This window comes from Chiloscyllium plagiosum, unplaced genomic scaffold (assembly GCF_037043375.1).
Source record: "Chiloscyllium plagiosum isolate Xiang-an unplaced genomic scaffold, Cpla_swu_hap1 HiC_scaffold_5, whole genome shotgun sequence".
NCBI lineage: Eukaryota > Metazoa > Chordata > Chondrichthyes > Orectolobiformes > Hemiscylliidae > Chiloscyllium > Chiloscyllium plagiosum.
In genome coordinates this window covers 56,579,845-56,593,181 of record NW_028270143.1, presented here as the reverse complement: position 1 = coordinate 56,593,181, position 13,337 = coordinate 56,579,845, and the positions used below count along the sequence as shown (strand labels likewise).

General features: G+C 38.2%; 1 protein-coding gene across 1 annotated transcript in view; it reads right to left on the bottom strand.

Moving 5' to 3' along the window:
• Positions 1–13,337, bottom strand: part of LOC122549894 (ATP-binding cassette sub-family A member 13-like) — a 277,518-nt gene that overhangs the window by 171,659 nt on the left and 92,522 nt on the right. The window contains exons 13-16 of the mRNA XM_043690092.2: positions 11,556–11,738; positions 6,945–7,162; positions 4,413–4,540; positions 791–905 (exon numbers count right to left, since the gene is read on the bottom strand). Coding sequence (XP_043546027.2) covers positions 791–905; positions 4,413–4,540; positions 6,945–7,162; positions 11,556–11,738 — 644 coding nt within the window. The remainder of the gene's footprint in view (positions 1–790; positions 906–4,412; positions 4,541–6,944; positions 7,163–11,555; positions 11,739–13,337) is intronic.

Here is a 13,337-nt window from a genome sequence, read left to right as displayed (position 1 = left end):
GTTATATTATCTGGTATCCTGTTTTCTGTTGTTTGTGTTTCATTCACTAATCTTGTTAATAAATTCTTTTTTGTTTTAAACCATGTGCTTTGACCAGCTGATTCTCTCCTGGAATATGCACATTACACCTGCTTAAAACAACTAGCAAAGTTAGGGTCTGGGCTACCTTTTCAAAAAAATTTGAGAGGTCTGGCCTGGTCCATAATAGTTTCTTTTGTTACTGAACTTCTGTTCTATTGTTTAAGCAAAATCAACAACATTGCCTGCTTATGTTTCAGCGAGAGTTTGTCAAAGTCAAAATGAATTAAAATATGATACATCAAATCAGGTATCAGTCTGGGATTTAACATTAACTGGGATTATAATGAGATGATTATTATTGAAGTATTTAACATAATTAAAGAAATTAAAAAATGTGAGAGACTTCCTCCTGTACTTGAGGAACCTAAAGCAAGCTTGCATAAGTTTAGAGTGAGGCTATTCTGGGGTGATAGGTAGTACCTATTCACACAAAGAATAGTGAGAATTTGAAGATGTCTCCCTCAGAAAAATTGTTGAGGCTAAGATTTATTGGTTTTTGTTCAAACATGAGCATGAAGTAACGAACAACCAAGGCAGGTAAAGAACATTAAGCTACTGATCAACAATGGTCTAAATGTATGGTAGAACAGGCTCACGGGGCTAAATGGCCTGCTCCTGTCCTCATTTTCCTCTCACACTCAATAAAGCTGATTATTCTAGCTATGTAGCTACAGTTACATGTAGCACTGTTCATGCCAGAATAGCTTACCGTTTCCAAAATGTACCAGAATTACTGCCAGCATTCTGTTTGAATATCAGAGTCTTATTAAGTAGATCTCTCCAATTGATCTTCCCTGTGATACAATTCGATTCTGAATAACTGCCTGTGAAGAACAACAGAATAGGCATTGTTTTAGAAAAGGAAAAAATAGTCACATACAAAAAGGTTTCAATTTCAGCTAAATAATGAACTATATCCTCTTTAACATGTTAACCTGCTATGGCAACAACAGTTTAGATGTTTGCAAATGGTACTTTGTGAATGGGATTTGTGGCCTATTTTATACTTCATGGTGTGCATCACGTTGGATATCATGTCAAATACTTCAGTCCACCAACCATCGAGTTTCTCAGGATTGGAAATTTGAAGACTGACAAACAAAGCCTTTGTACTAGTTTCTTTATAAACAATGTATTCAAATATTCCCATTTGTTATCTAGTAATATGAAACCATTATGAACTAGTCCAAATAAGGTAATAGATTAACTGTCTAACTTATGCCAAGGTTCTGATAAACAAAAAGAAAAAAAACTTATTGTCTAGCAAACCAGGTTTCACTCTGTGATCTGACTTGTACAGATGGTAAAAACAATGACTGCAGATGCTGGAAACCAGATTCTGGATTAGTGGTGATTATATTCACAAGAGGCTGTCAATGGACTTTTAACAAACAAATAAATAAGTTGCCTATGCAAAATAAAGACACAAACTATATTCCACTATAGAAGACCCATTTGAACAACCTTCTTCCAAATAGCAGAAAAGAAAATCCTCTTTCCCACAGTATTAACTACAGAGATATTCAAACCTCAGTGAAGAGTCTCTGCTAAAGCTTCTTGCTCAGCTGCCACAGCTTTAATTAGTTCCCCTTTGACCAAATTCTGCAATTATTCAATGTTGTTTTGCTTAGTTAGTGTCTCACTCAGATCCTTTAGAAACACTGCTAACTTATCTCACTTAATACTTGACACACGGTTAACATATCCATGTTTTCTACAACTTGTCAAATGACTTACACTCTTACACCTCCACAGCCTAGAGACTGCTAATAATGGCACCTCAGCTGTTAAGGTACTATTTTCTTTGAATTAAGTGACATTTTGATGTCACTTTATCTCTTGCTGGTACATTGAACTCAAGTCAGTAAACACACTAACAGTATGGTCCTTAAGTGGATTCCTGATCATTTAACTGAAATCATGTGATTTCTACTAATATTGTTTAAACTCAATGTTCAAAATTACTTGCTAGCTTCAAAAAGGTCAGATCTTCATAAATTGGAAACTTATGTGTATTTTTTCAGCCACTTTAGAACCCAAGTTCTCAAAAACAGTATGAATCTCTATATCACCATTTTCTGCATCAAAAAAACCTAGCTGAAACAGCATTTTTACCGCACTTTTGCAAAAAAAACCTTCCTTTGCTACAGCTTTTGAGTCACTTTGTAATGTTGAATTATATAAAGAACTGGAAAATTTCTCTCTCCTTTAAAACTAATGTAACTCAGTATTCATAATCTCAGCTACTTACCATGATAATTATCTCTTTGGAAGTTTTATAGAGCAGTGGATTAGTGGTGCTGGAAGAGCACAGCAGTTCAGGCAGCATCCGAGGAGCAGTAAAATCGACGTTTCAGGCAAAAGCCCTTAATCAAGAATGGCTTGGCTTTTGCCCGAAACGTCGATTTTACTGCTCCTCGGATGCTGACTTGTACAGATGACTATCTGCTGTGATCATAACAATAGTTAAAAATATTGAGCAGAGGATCAGGTTTAAAAGAATATCAAATATATTTATATTTATACATGTCCCTTTTGTTAGGATCAGAAAACAATTGAAATCAATTTAGAAATGCTTCAGCTTTCAAGCCACTAAAGGTGACTTTTGTCCATTCAATGTGGCCCAGGTCAAAAATTCATATCAACCCCTTAATTACATTACCTGTGTAGAAGGGAAGCGAGAATGTTTGGTCTAAAAGGTTGGTGTCAAAAATGTGACTTTTACATGAGCATGTATCACCAATTTTTTAAACTTCTAATTCCCCAACATAGGATTGTAAATTCAGTTCCCCAGATTTCTTGTATCATGTAACTCGCTGTCTCATCTGGACAGGTTTTGCCATGTTCCTGCCTTTTTTTGCAAATTGCATCGTATAGTAGTAAGGGGTTTAATATCTAAGCATGACAAGACAGACATAGAAAACTTCCAAGAAAAACTGGTACTGAAAACATTAGTCCATTGATGCTTTTCAGTTGCTGGCATATTCTACATTTCTAGTTTTTAATCTCTTTGCAACATACACTTCATTTCGAGCAGTCATGGAAATGTATTTTAAAACGCCTGAGTAATCTTTTGACACACTAATAAGAGTAAGTTTGGCAAAAAAACCCAGAAATAATGAGGGAGAAAAGGAAAGAAATTAGGAACAAAAATATCACCAAACTAAATCAGATGTACAAGTCTGTGATGGATCAACTTTCCCAAAAAAAAGGTGAAGTTCACAACCTATATTGATATTAATGCACAAAATTGTTCGGCAAGATCAGATGAAAAAGACATATGCCACAAATTACAAATCTCTATAACATTTTCACTGTGTTTGCCTCAGGCAAATGGCTGTGCACCCCAAACCTCCTCAGCATTTTAAAAAACTTCACATTAATTGTCCGTTAAACTTGTCATAGACAGTTAAATCTCCTAATTAACAGGGTATGTATGTTTTTATCAACCGGGTAATTAGAAATACATAGTCGATCATCCTTTTCACAGAACAGGATTAATTTGAACAGTTCAGCCTCCTTCTAGATATTTTTTAAAGTCTCGTTTTTCAATATTTTAAAATTTTAATCTTCTCTCCCTCTTTTTATTTTTCTTTCTGTAACTGATTTGATTCTAATTTAATCACTCTCAATTCATCCCTTATCTCTATCATTTATCCTACTCTTTCTTCAACCCTAAATCTCATTAATTTTGATCTTGTGGTTCACTAAAGTCCCAGATGCTCTGTAACCCTCACCATCTGTTATCATCACACACTTCCTGCATCTTACAGGGCAAATTATATACTTTCCAGTTGAAGAGTGCAGGACCCAATTCCAGGAAGATTAGGTTAATAATGTAGTTTAGTGATGCAAAAACACAAATAAAATGCTGAGAGGAACATAAATTGTAATAATATATCATATGAATACATTTTAAAATTAATTTTAATACATTTGCAGTATAATTCTCATAATGCATCATTGTTTAACTGTCTGAAAAGTACATCTGTATTATGCTCATACATTATAAACAAACACCTTCTTCTAATTGGGAGAATCAATGAATTCTATAGTATGGCACCTAACATCTTCACATATTAAATGTAATACCTCTTTTTTTTTGTTATTTTAACTCAAATGCAAACAGATGTGTGTTTGCAACTTGTTGAATTAATACTAAACTTTCGAGAAAAGAAAAGTGCTTACCTTCTAAGTGGAGAGATAACTAAGAAGTATAATTTAATGCATAATTTCTATCTAACTTAAAAATAAAGTCAGAACATACTCCACATCTGTAAACTTTTAAAAAAGTGATTTAGGATTATGGAATCTGTTTTCTATTTACTCACTATTTCCATCAGGTGGTTGGTTTGAGTTTACAATCAGCCAGCAAATTCCTCGAATATGATTTTCAATGCTTGGCCAGAAATCACTATTTTCCAATGCAGATCCTTGCGCATCAAATACATCAAAGATCCTGGAATATATTAAGTGCTTAGAAACAGTCAAGAAAATATAAACTAAATATAAAGCTGTCTTTAGTTACAGCTCAATCAAGCTCAATTAAGTTCAATACATAAACATAACTGTTAAGTGCAGTAACACCTCTGTAGCCAGAGAGGAATGAAAAACTTGTGACAGAACCCTGCAATTTCCTGCCTCTCTTCCCACAGCAGCCGAGGACGCAATTCATCCAAGCCAGGAGAATTGTCTGTTTTTAAATCCAAAAGACCCTCCAATGCCTCCCCATTTCCTATGTGAAACTGTGCAAGTTCCTCACAGTACTTTTTCCTGAATTCTGTACCTATGTTCTCCTTTTTCAGAGTGAAGACCGAAGAGAAGTATTCATTCAACATCATTCCCAATATCCTGCAGCTTCAAACACAGGTTGCCCTTTTGATCCCTAATGGATCCTACTCGTTTCCTGGTTAACCTCTTTCCTTTAATGCATTTTTTTAAAATCACAAATCCTTTCTCGTGCCCCCTTTTTGCTCTTTTAATTTCTTTCTTAAGTTCCCTCCTGCACTTCCCGTATTCCTCAAGGACTGCAGCTGAATTGTTCCCTTTGGTCTTGCTAAAAGCTCTACTCTTCTTTTTTATCTAGTCCTGAATTGTCCAAGACATTCAGGGTTCTCTGAACATATTGCTCTTACACCTTTCTATAAAGGGTATGTATTGGACCTGTACTCTCTAGTTCCTTTTTGAATGCACCCCATTGCATTGTTGTAGTCTAACCTGCAAGGAGCTGTACCCAGTCTACTGTGGCCAGATCCTGCTTTATTTTAATAAAATCTTCCTTGCCCTAATTCAAAGCCATCTTTAGCAGGCTATCTTTTTCCTTGTCCAGGACAAATTTGAACCTTACTATGTTGTGGTCGCTATTGCCAAAATGCTCCCCCACTGCCATATGGAATACGTGTTCGGCTTCTTTCCCCAGAAACAGATCCAGCACTGCGCTATCCCTTGCTGGGCCTTCTATGTATTAAGATAAAACTCCCGAGATATATTTCAAGAAATCCATCCCTCTAAACACTAAACACTATGACTATCCAAATTTATGTTGGGAAAGTTGAAATGCCCTACTATAATCACCCGATTATTACTCTTATACATCTCTGTGAACTGTCCACATATTTGCTCCTCCATTTCCTGCTGACTCTCTGTGGGCCTATAATACAGTCATGGAAAACAGCTGACCTCTTAACATTCCTAAGTTCTACCCACAAAACCTTATTTGAGGACACATTGTTTAATTTACTGATGTTTTCTCCATGCAATCCCTCATAAGCCAAATTCTTGTACAATCAAGAATGGCCAATTGATTTTCTTTCTGATATTACACAAGGGTCATCATCAGGAAGCATATCAGGCATCATAGTGGCTCAGCAGTTAGCACTGCTGCATCATAGAGCCAGGGACCTGGGTTCGATTCTACCCTCGGGTGTCTGTGTGGGTTTCCTTTGTGTGCTCTACTTTCCTCCCACACTCCAAAAATGTGCAGATTAGGGTGGATTGGACATGCTAAATTGCCCATAGTATCCAGGGATGTGTAGGCTAGCTGGATTGGCCATGGGAAATGCAGGGCTACAGTGATAAGGTAGTGGGGTGGACCTGGATGGGATGCTGTTCAGAGGATCGGTGTGGACTTGAATGGCCTGTTTCCCTATAACAGGGATTCTATGATAACAGAGTAGCCCAACAAAGACAGTGCACACCAGCCTGACTGACTGGACATCCTTACTGGAATGATTTCACTGCTCTTCAGTTGGATGAGATGTGAAAGTTTGCATTCACTGTAAGATTTCCTGTCCAATTACTCCAAAGTGTAATGTCACTGTAGTTTAGTGAGCTGTTCAATCTCAATTTTTTCTGTGTTGCATTATCCCACCTACTATGTGGTATGGGCACAGCAATTGTCCTCAGTGTCCCTGTATTAGACAAAAGGATTCTTATTTAACCATCTCTTTTGTAAATCTACATGGGTGGTCATACTCTGAAGAAAGAATTTGGTTCCTCTTTATCCATCTGTGCTTGCATACTGGATAAGGAATAAGTATATGGAATAACTATTTAGGCAGGATAACTTGGAGGTGGTTTGTACCTATCTAACTCGAGTCAATATTATCAGGTGGGAGGGATTGGAGGGAGAAAAATTGATGGAAAAAGGATAAAAATAACTAAGAAGCCACTAATTAATCTGGACGACCCTTGCAGTGACCAACACCAAAAGCAACATTGATTGTGAAATTCTGGATCAGTTCTGCCAATCTCCACTAATAATTCTGACCAAAGATCTGTGAACCATCTCCACGACGGCAACAAAAGTCTGCTGTGACACACAGAATTTCCAGGCTACTGAAATAATATGGATTTACACTTACAGATTCCATATGAGGTGTTCCTGAAAAGTGCTAAATTCAAAACCTTTCCAGTGTTCAGATGTAGCATGAATTTCTTCTGTGAAATTCCTAAAGAACTGATTGTAGAACAGTTGGTTGTTTTCATATGTTTTGAATACTTCTATCCATCCTCTATATGAATCTTGAAATGTGACTTCAAATTCCTGCTCCCCAGCAAGCACTGATTTGTACTGTTCAAGCTGTAATAATAGAAAATGTTAATGTCATGACTAGTGTTGACTTATTGCATGAACAAGCTGCAATTCATGCTCTGCAAGATTAAGGTAGATATGTAAATGCTCTTGAGGGGTGAACAAGCTTTTAGCACACAGCGACACTGGCTACAGGATCATGATTGAACCCTGTGGTGCATCTGTTTAATTATTCTCAATTTGCTACCTCAGTACTTATTTTCAGAATCAGTGACTGCTGTAAAAGTCTTTCGGTCTATGGAGCTTTTACATTTGAATGTACTTGAGTTCTAAGGTTATTTCCCTCTGTATCATTGTAGTGTACATTTAGAACCTGTACATTCTTATAAAATAATCTAATTTTTCAGTAGTGGGCCTGTGGTCCTCTGCTGGGCTTCTTATCATTTGTATGGCTGTCCCTCCTCCCCAGCATTTTGGCAGGCTGTACTTTGCACACATACTTTTTTTCCTGAGCCTATGTACCCACCCCCACTCAATTTTTATCATCATACCTTATTTTCCATTGAACAAATATCCTGTTCTACCTCTGGAATTCAATTTGTCTAGCCATCTGCATTGCATTATCCTGTAATTCTGAGTTGTAAGTGGTCTGACCAGGCCGTATGTGCACCTGCAATTTTGTTGGATATCAATTCTGCCAACAACCTGAATTTGCATAATTCTCTGCCGGTCAGTAAGGATAACTTACCCATGCTTTTCACCCTTTTACTTGGCCTCTGCTTTCTCTTATTAATCTTTGCATGCTCTGTTATGAAATGTCAGCATGTAATGAAATAAGCATTGAATGCTCACAATGCTTCTTCCAATTTCAGCACTTTCTCATCAGTGCCCTTTCTTGTTAATATTACATTTCACTGCTGCATAGAGTATTGATCTATTGATTTTGGTCATCTATTCTATCTCATTCTATAACTATCATGTGCCCTAATCAGTTAGGAAGAGAAGACTTATAAAATATAGTTCTGAAGAAGAATCATGGACTCAAAATGTTAAATTTATTTCTCTCTCCATTGATGTTGCCAAACCTACTGAGCACTTTATGTCTTTATTACAGATTTCCAGCATCAGCTGTAATTTACTTTCATTAAATTCCCATGCCTGGTGCAGTACCTCCATCACCTGGAATGCCTCTGAAAGAGGTACAATGCTTCACTTGAGCTCTGGTGCTATTCCTTCTTCATCTATGATTATATCTATATACGTTAGTATATGTCAGTATTCACCGCTATCCAGCTTCTACTCTGGTTTTCAGCCTTCTGATGAGTGTTGAAAAGAATTATCTTTTCACTCTTGACAATGTGCATTTTCAGCCACTGCATTCAATGATCTTTTTCACCTCTTCCATTGATTTTTCTGCTGCCACCATGTTTCGGTGTCAGCATGTATTTTATTTCTGTTTATTCTCCTGAAGTTTTGTTGCTCGAGTCCATGTAACTAGCTGCAAGTGCTCCTTACTCACTGCTTGATCTCTACACACATTCTCTCAAGACCCTGCTGAAGCTCCTGCTCCCTTCCAGTTTTCTTTACATAATCATGTGACTCTGGCATTATCAAACATCATGAAAATGTTAATCCTATTGCTGTACAACCTGGCCCTTCCACCTTTTTCCAGTCAACCAACCTCCCTTAACCAAACAGTCTTCCACACTTGGCAGGTTCTTTGACCCATGTCCATTATTCCACAGCTTTTCTCCTTTGCTTCTCCCTCAAGCCTTGTGCAACTTGAGATTCCAACTGCACAATGCCAATCAAAGCCGAAACAAATGCACTCAAAAAGATCAAGGCAGTGTCTAATCACTCCAAAGTCCAGCATATACAGTGCTTTGCCTACTGAATACCTTATATGCATAAAGATTTACAAGGCACGTTTCACTTGCTTACAGAGATTTTAATTGGGAAGGGGAATGTAATTCTGGCAAACTGTCATTTTAATGAGTATTCATGAAGTGAAAATTTATGCAGCTAGTGCTCATAGGCTCAATTCTTTAAGATTCCAAAAACGTTATTGTAATCTATCATCCTAATCTCAAAATTCTGACTTTTGGTCCCATCTTTCTTCCAATGAATTGTACCTATCTTCCATAAGACCATAAGACATAGGAGTGGAAATAAGGCCATTCAGCCCATCGAGTTCACTCTACCATTCAATCATGGCTGATGGGCATTTCAACACCATTTATCCGCACTCTCCCTGTAGCCCTTAATTCTATGGGAGATTAAGAATTTACCAATCTCTGCCTTGAAGACACAATGTATCGGCCTCTACTGCACTTTGAGGAAATGAATTCCACAGGCCTACCACTCTCTAGCTGAAGAAATGTCTTCTCATTTCTGTTTTAAATTGACCCCCTCTAATTCTAACGCTGTGCCCATGGGTCCTAGTAACCCCACCTGACGGAAACAAATTCCCAGCTTCCACCCTTTCTAAGTCATGCATTATCTTGTAAGTTTCTATTAGATCTCCCCTAAACCTTCTAAACTCTAATGAATGCAATCCCAAGATCCTCAGCCATTCATTGTATATTCGGCCTACTATTCAGGGATCATCCGAGTGAATCTCCGCTGGACATGCTCCAGTGCCAGTATGTCCTCCCTGCGGTGTGGGGCCCAAAAATGAACACAGTATTCTAAATAATGCCTAACCAGAGCTTTATAAAGTCTCAGTCGCACATCGCTGCATTTACATTCCAACCCTCTTGAGATAAATGACAACGTTACATTTGCTTTCTTAACAATGGACTCAACCTGCAATTCAACCTTTAGAGTATCCTGGGCTAGCACTTCCAGATTTCTTTGTACTTTGGCTTTAGGAATTTTCTCATTTTAGAAAATAGTCTGTCCCTGTATTTTTTTTTTCAAACTGCAAGACCTCACATTTGCTCACATTGAATTTCATCAGCCATTTCTTGTTCAACTCTCCTAAACTGTCTAAATCTTTCTGCAGCCTCCTCACCTTCTCAGAACTACCTGCCTGTCCACCTAACTTTGTACCATTGGTGAACTTCACTAAAATGCCCCCCGTCCCTTCGTCCAGATCATTAATATATAAAGTGAACAATTGCGGCCTCAACATTGAACCCTGCGGGACGCCACTTGTCACCGGCTGCCATTCTGAAAAAGAACCTTTTATCCCAAATCTCTGCCTTCTGTCAGACAGCCAATTTTCAATTCCATGCCAGTAGCTCACCTCGAACACCATGAGCCCTCACCTTACTCAGCTGCCTCCTGTCAGACACCTTATCAAAGGCCTTTTGGAAGTTTAATTAGATAACATCCAATGGGTTTCCCTGCTCTAACCTATGTGTTACCTCTTCAAAGAATTCTAACAGGTTTGTCAAGCACAACCTCCCATTACTTAATCCATGCTGACTTGTTCTAATCCGACCCTACACTTCCAAGAATTTAGAAATCTCATCTTTAACGATGGGTTCTAGAACTTTACCTACAACTGAGGTTAGGCAAATCGGGCTATAATTTTCCACCTTTTGTCTCAATCCTTTCTTTAACAAGGTTACAACAGAGATTTTCCAATCATCTGGGACTTTCCCTGACTCCAGTGACTTTTGAAAGATTTTGAAAGAATTGCGCAATTTTTTTTAGATTAGATTACATTACAGTGTGGAAACAGGCCCTTCGGCCCACCAAGTCCACACCGCCCCGCCGAAGCACAACCCACCCATACCCCTACATTTACCCCTTACCTAACACTGCAGGCAATTTAGCATGGCCAATTCACCTGACCTGCACATCTTTGGACTGTGGGAGGAAACCGGAGCACCCGGAGGAAACCCGCGCAGACACGGGGAGAACGTGCAAACTCCACACAGTCAGTCGCCTGAGTCGGGAATTGAACCAGGGTCTCTGGCGCTGTGAGGCAGCAGTGCTAACCACTGTGCCACTGTGCCGCCCACAATGATAGTTCAGCGTTGGCCGATGAGCAACATTGTAGCATGATTTCCTTGTCTTTATAACCTTTATGTCTCTTCATAAAGTCAAGCAATCTATGTGCTTTTAAAATTCCTTATCAACTTGTTGTGTCACATTTAAGGATGTGTGTATGTTTGGACACCAACATCACTCTGCTAACCTACATTTTCCAAAGTCACACTCTATATAACACGCTATCTTGGTGTTCTATTTAGTGACGGTCTCTGTTCTTTGGTTGGGAGAAGAGGATGGTGTTGTTGTTAAATGTTCGGGAAACAGGTGAACCTGTGCCCCTCAGTTAACATTGACACCATTAGAGTGCAAATATTTCATGAGAAAATTATTCAGAGCACATTTATGGTTTATAGGTAAAGATTTTGGAATTGATCATTTTCCGCAGATCTTCTTTCTACTTCAATTTTCAATATTCTCCAAACAATTAACAATAACTCACAGCTTCAATCCAGCTCTTCATACTTGGAAAATGTTCTAACACATTCCAGGGTTCACTGGATTGTTGATGACCGCATATTATACTTGTTAAGGCTTCATTTGAAATTATGCCCTCTGGTAAATTGAGAATATCACTCAGCTTCATTATATCATTGCACGTAACAGTCATATTTTGGGTCAAGATCTGAAAAATATAAAAGACAGAAATTAGGAGAAAGTGAGGACTGCGGATGCTGGAGATCAGAGTCGAGAGTGTAGTGCTGGAAAAGCACAGCAAGTCAGGCAGCATCCGAGGAGCAGGATAATTGATGTTTTAGGCATTAGCCCTTCACCATGAAGACAGAACTTTTCAATTTTCAAAAGCAATATTTCTGCTAAATATATTTTTCACAACTTCCACACATGTTAACATTTTATTTTTCTGTCCCACACACAAGATTATTTTAAATTTATTTGCAGGGTTTTTTTACTCATGTCAATTATTTCTAAAACTTTAAATATTATTAAAATTTAAATAAAGCTAAAAAAATGAAGAGATAATCCCTGAAAATGTGTTACTTGCAATAAAATGAGGCCAAGAATAGGACCTATCTTTAGATGAGGCCAGAATCAGGCAAAATCACCTTTGTTTGGGCAAGATTGGAAGTTGTCTCTTGACGATGTCAGGATTAAGGAGCTGCCCTTTACCAAAACAGCTATTGTGAGCTTTTTGCTATGGCTTGATGTTTCATCTAATGAAACTAGGATGTGAGTATCTTCCAGGGATGTTTGAATATATAGGAATGGGAGGAGAAGGTTGCAAGATGGTTGTATGGGAAAGAAGGGGCTTGTAAGATATCTGTTAGAGGGAGAAGGAGGTTACAAGAATGTCGTGGGGGAAGAAAGAATCTGCAAGATTAATGTTCGGGGGGTGTAGGGAAAGGAGGCCAAAAGGTCAAGCAGATGAAGGCTAAAGTGGAGAGGCAACATTTTCAAATCTATAAACAAAGGAATACTCAACTACCTGGGACCCAAATACATCTTAAATCAATGAGGTAATGAACTCCTTACAAATGAGTGTGAATTCTAGTTCACAATGTTTATGAATGACTTAACGAGGAAAGTGAATATAGTAATCACCAAGTTTGTGGATGATACTAAAGTAGGTGAGAAGACACAAAGAGTTCACAGAGCAATGGAAACAGGCTAAGTGGCAAACATTTGGCAGATGGTATGTAACGTGGGAAAATATGAGGTTATGCACTTTAACTAGAAGAACAGATGAGGTGCATATCACTTAAATGAAACAAGGTGACAGGGAGCCACAGTATAGAGGGATTTGGACACCCTCGTGTATAAATCACACATCCATATTCAGCAGATTATTGGGAGTGCAAATGGAATCTTGGCCTATATTTCCGATCACACTTGCAATACTATAAACAGGTTTGGTCCCCTTATCTAAGTAAAGACAAGGCATTAGAAACAGTCCAGAGGAGGTTCTCATGGTTGATCCCAGGTATGGGGCGATATTCTCCTGAGGAGAGGTCGACCAGGTTGTGCTGTACTCATTGTAGCTTAGTAGAATGTATACATTATTGAAACAAATAAGATTATGAGGAAGCTTGACAGGATAGATGTGGTGATGTTCCCTTTACAGGAGAGTTGAGGGTCAAAAGACATATCTCAGAATAAGGATTGTCCACTTGAGACAAAGATGAGAAGAATTTTCCTCTCTCAGAGGGTGGTCAATCTGTGAAATTTGTTACTGCAGATACTGTTCTTTGGCTGAAGAAGTTGGTTG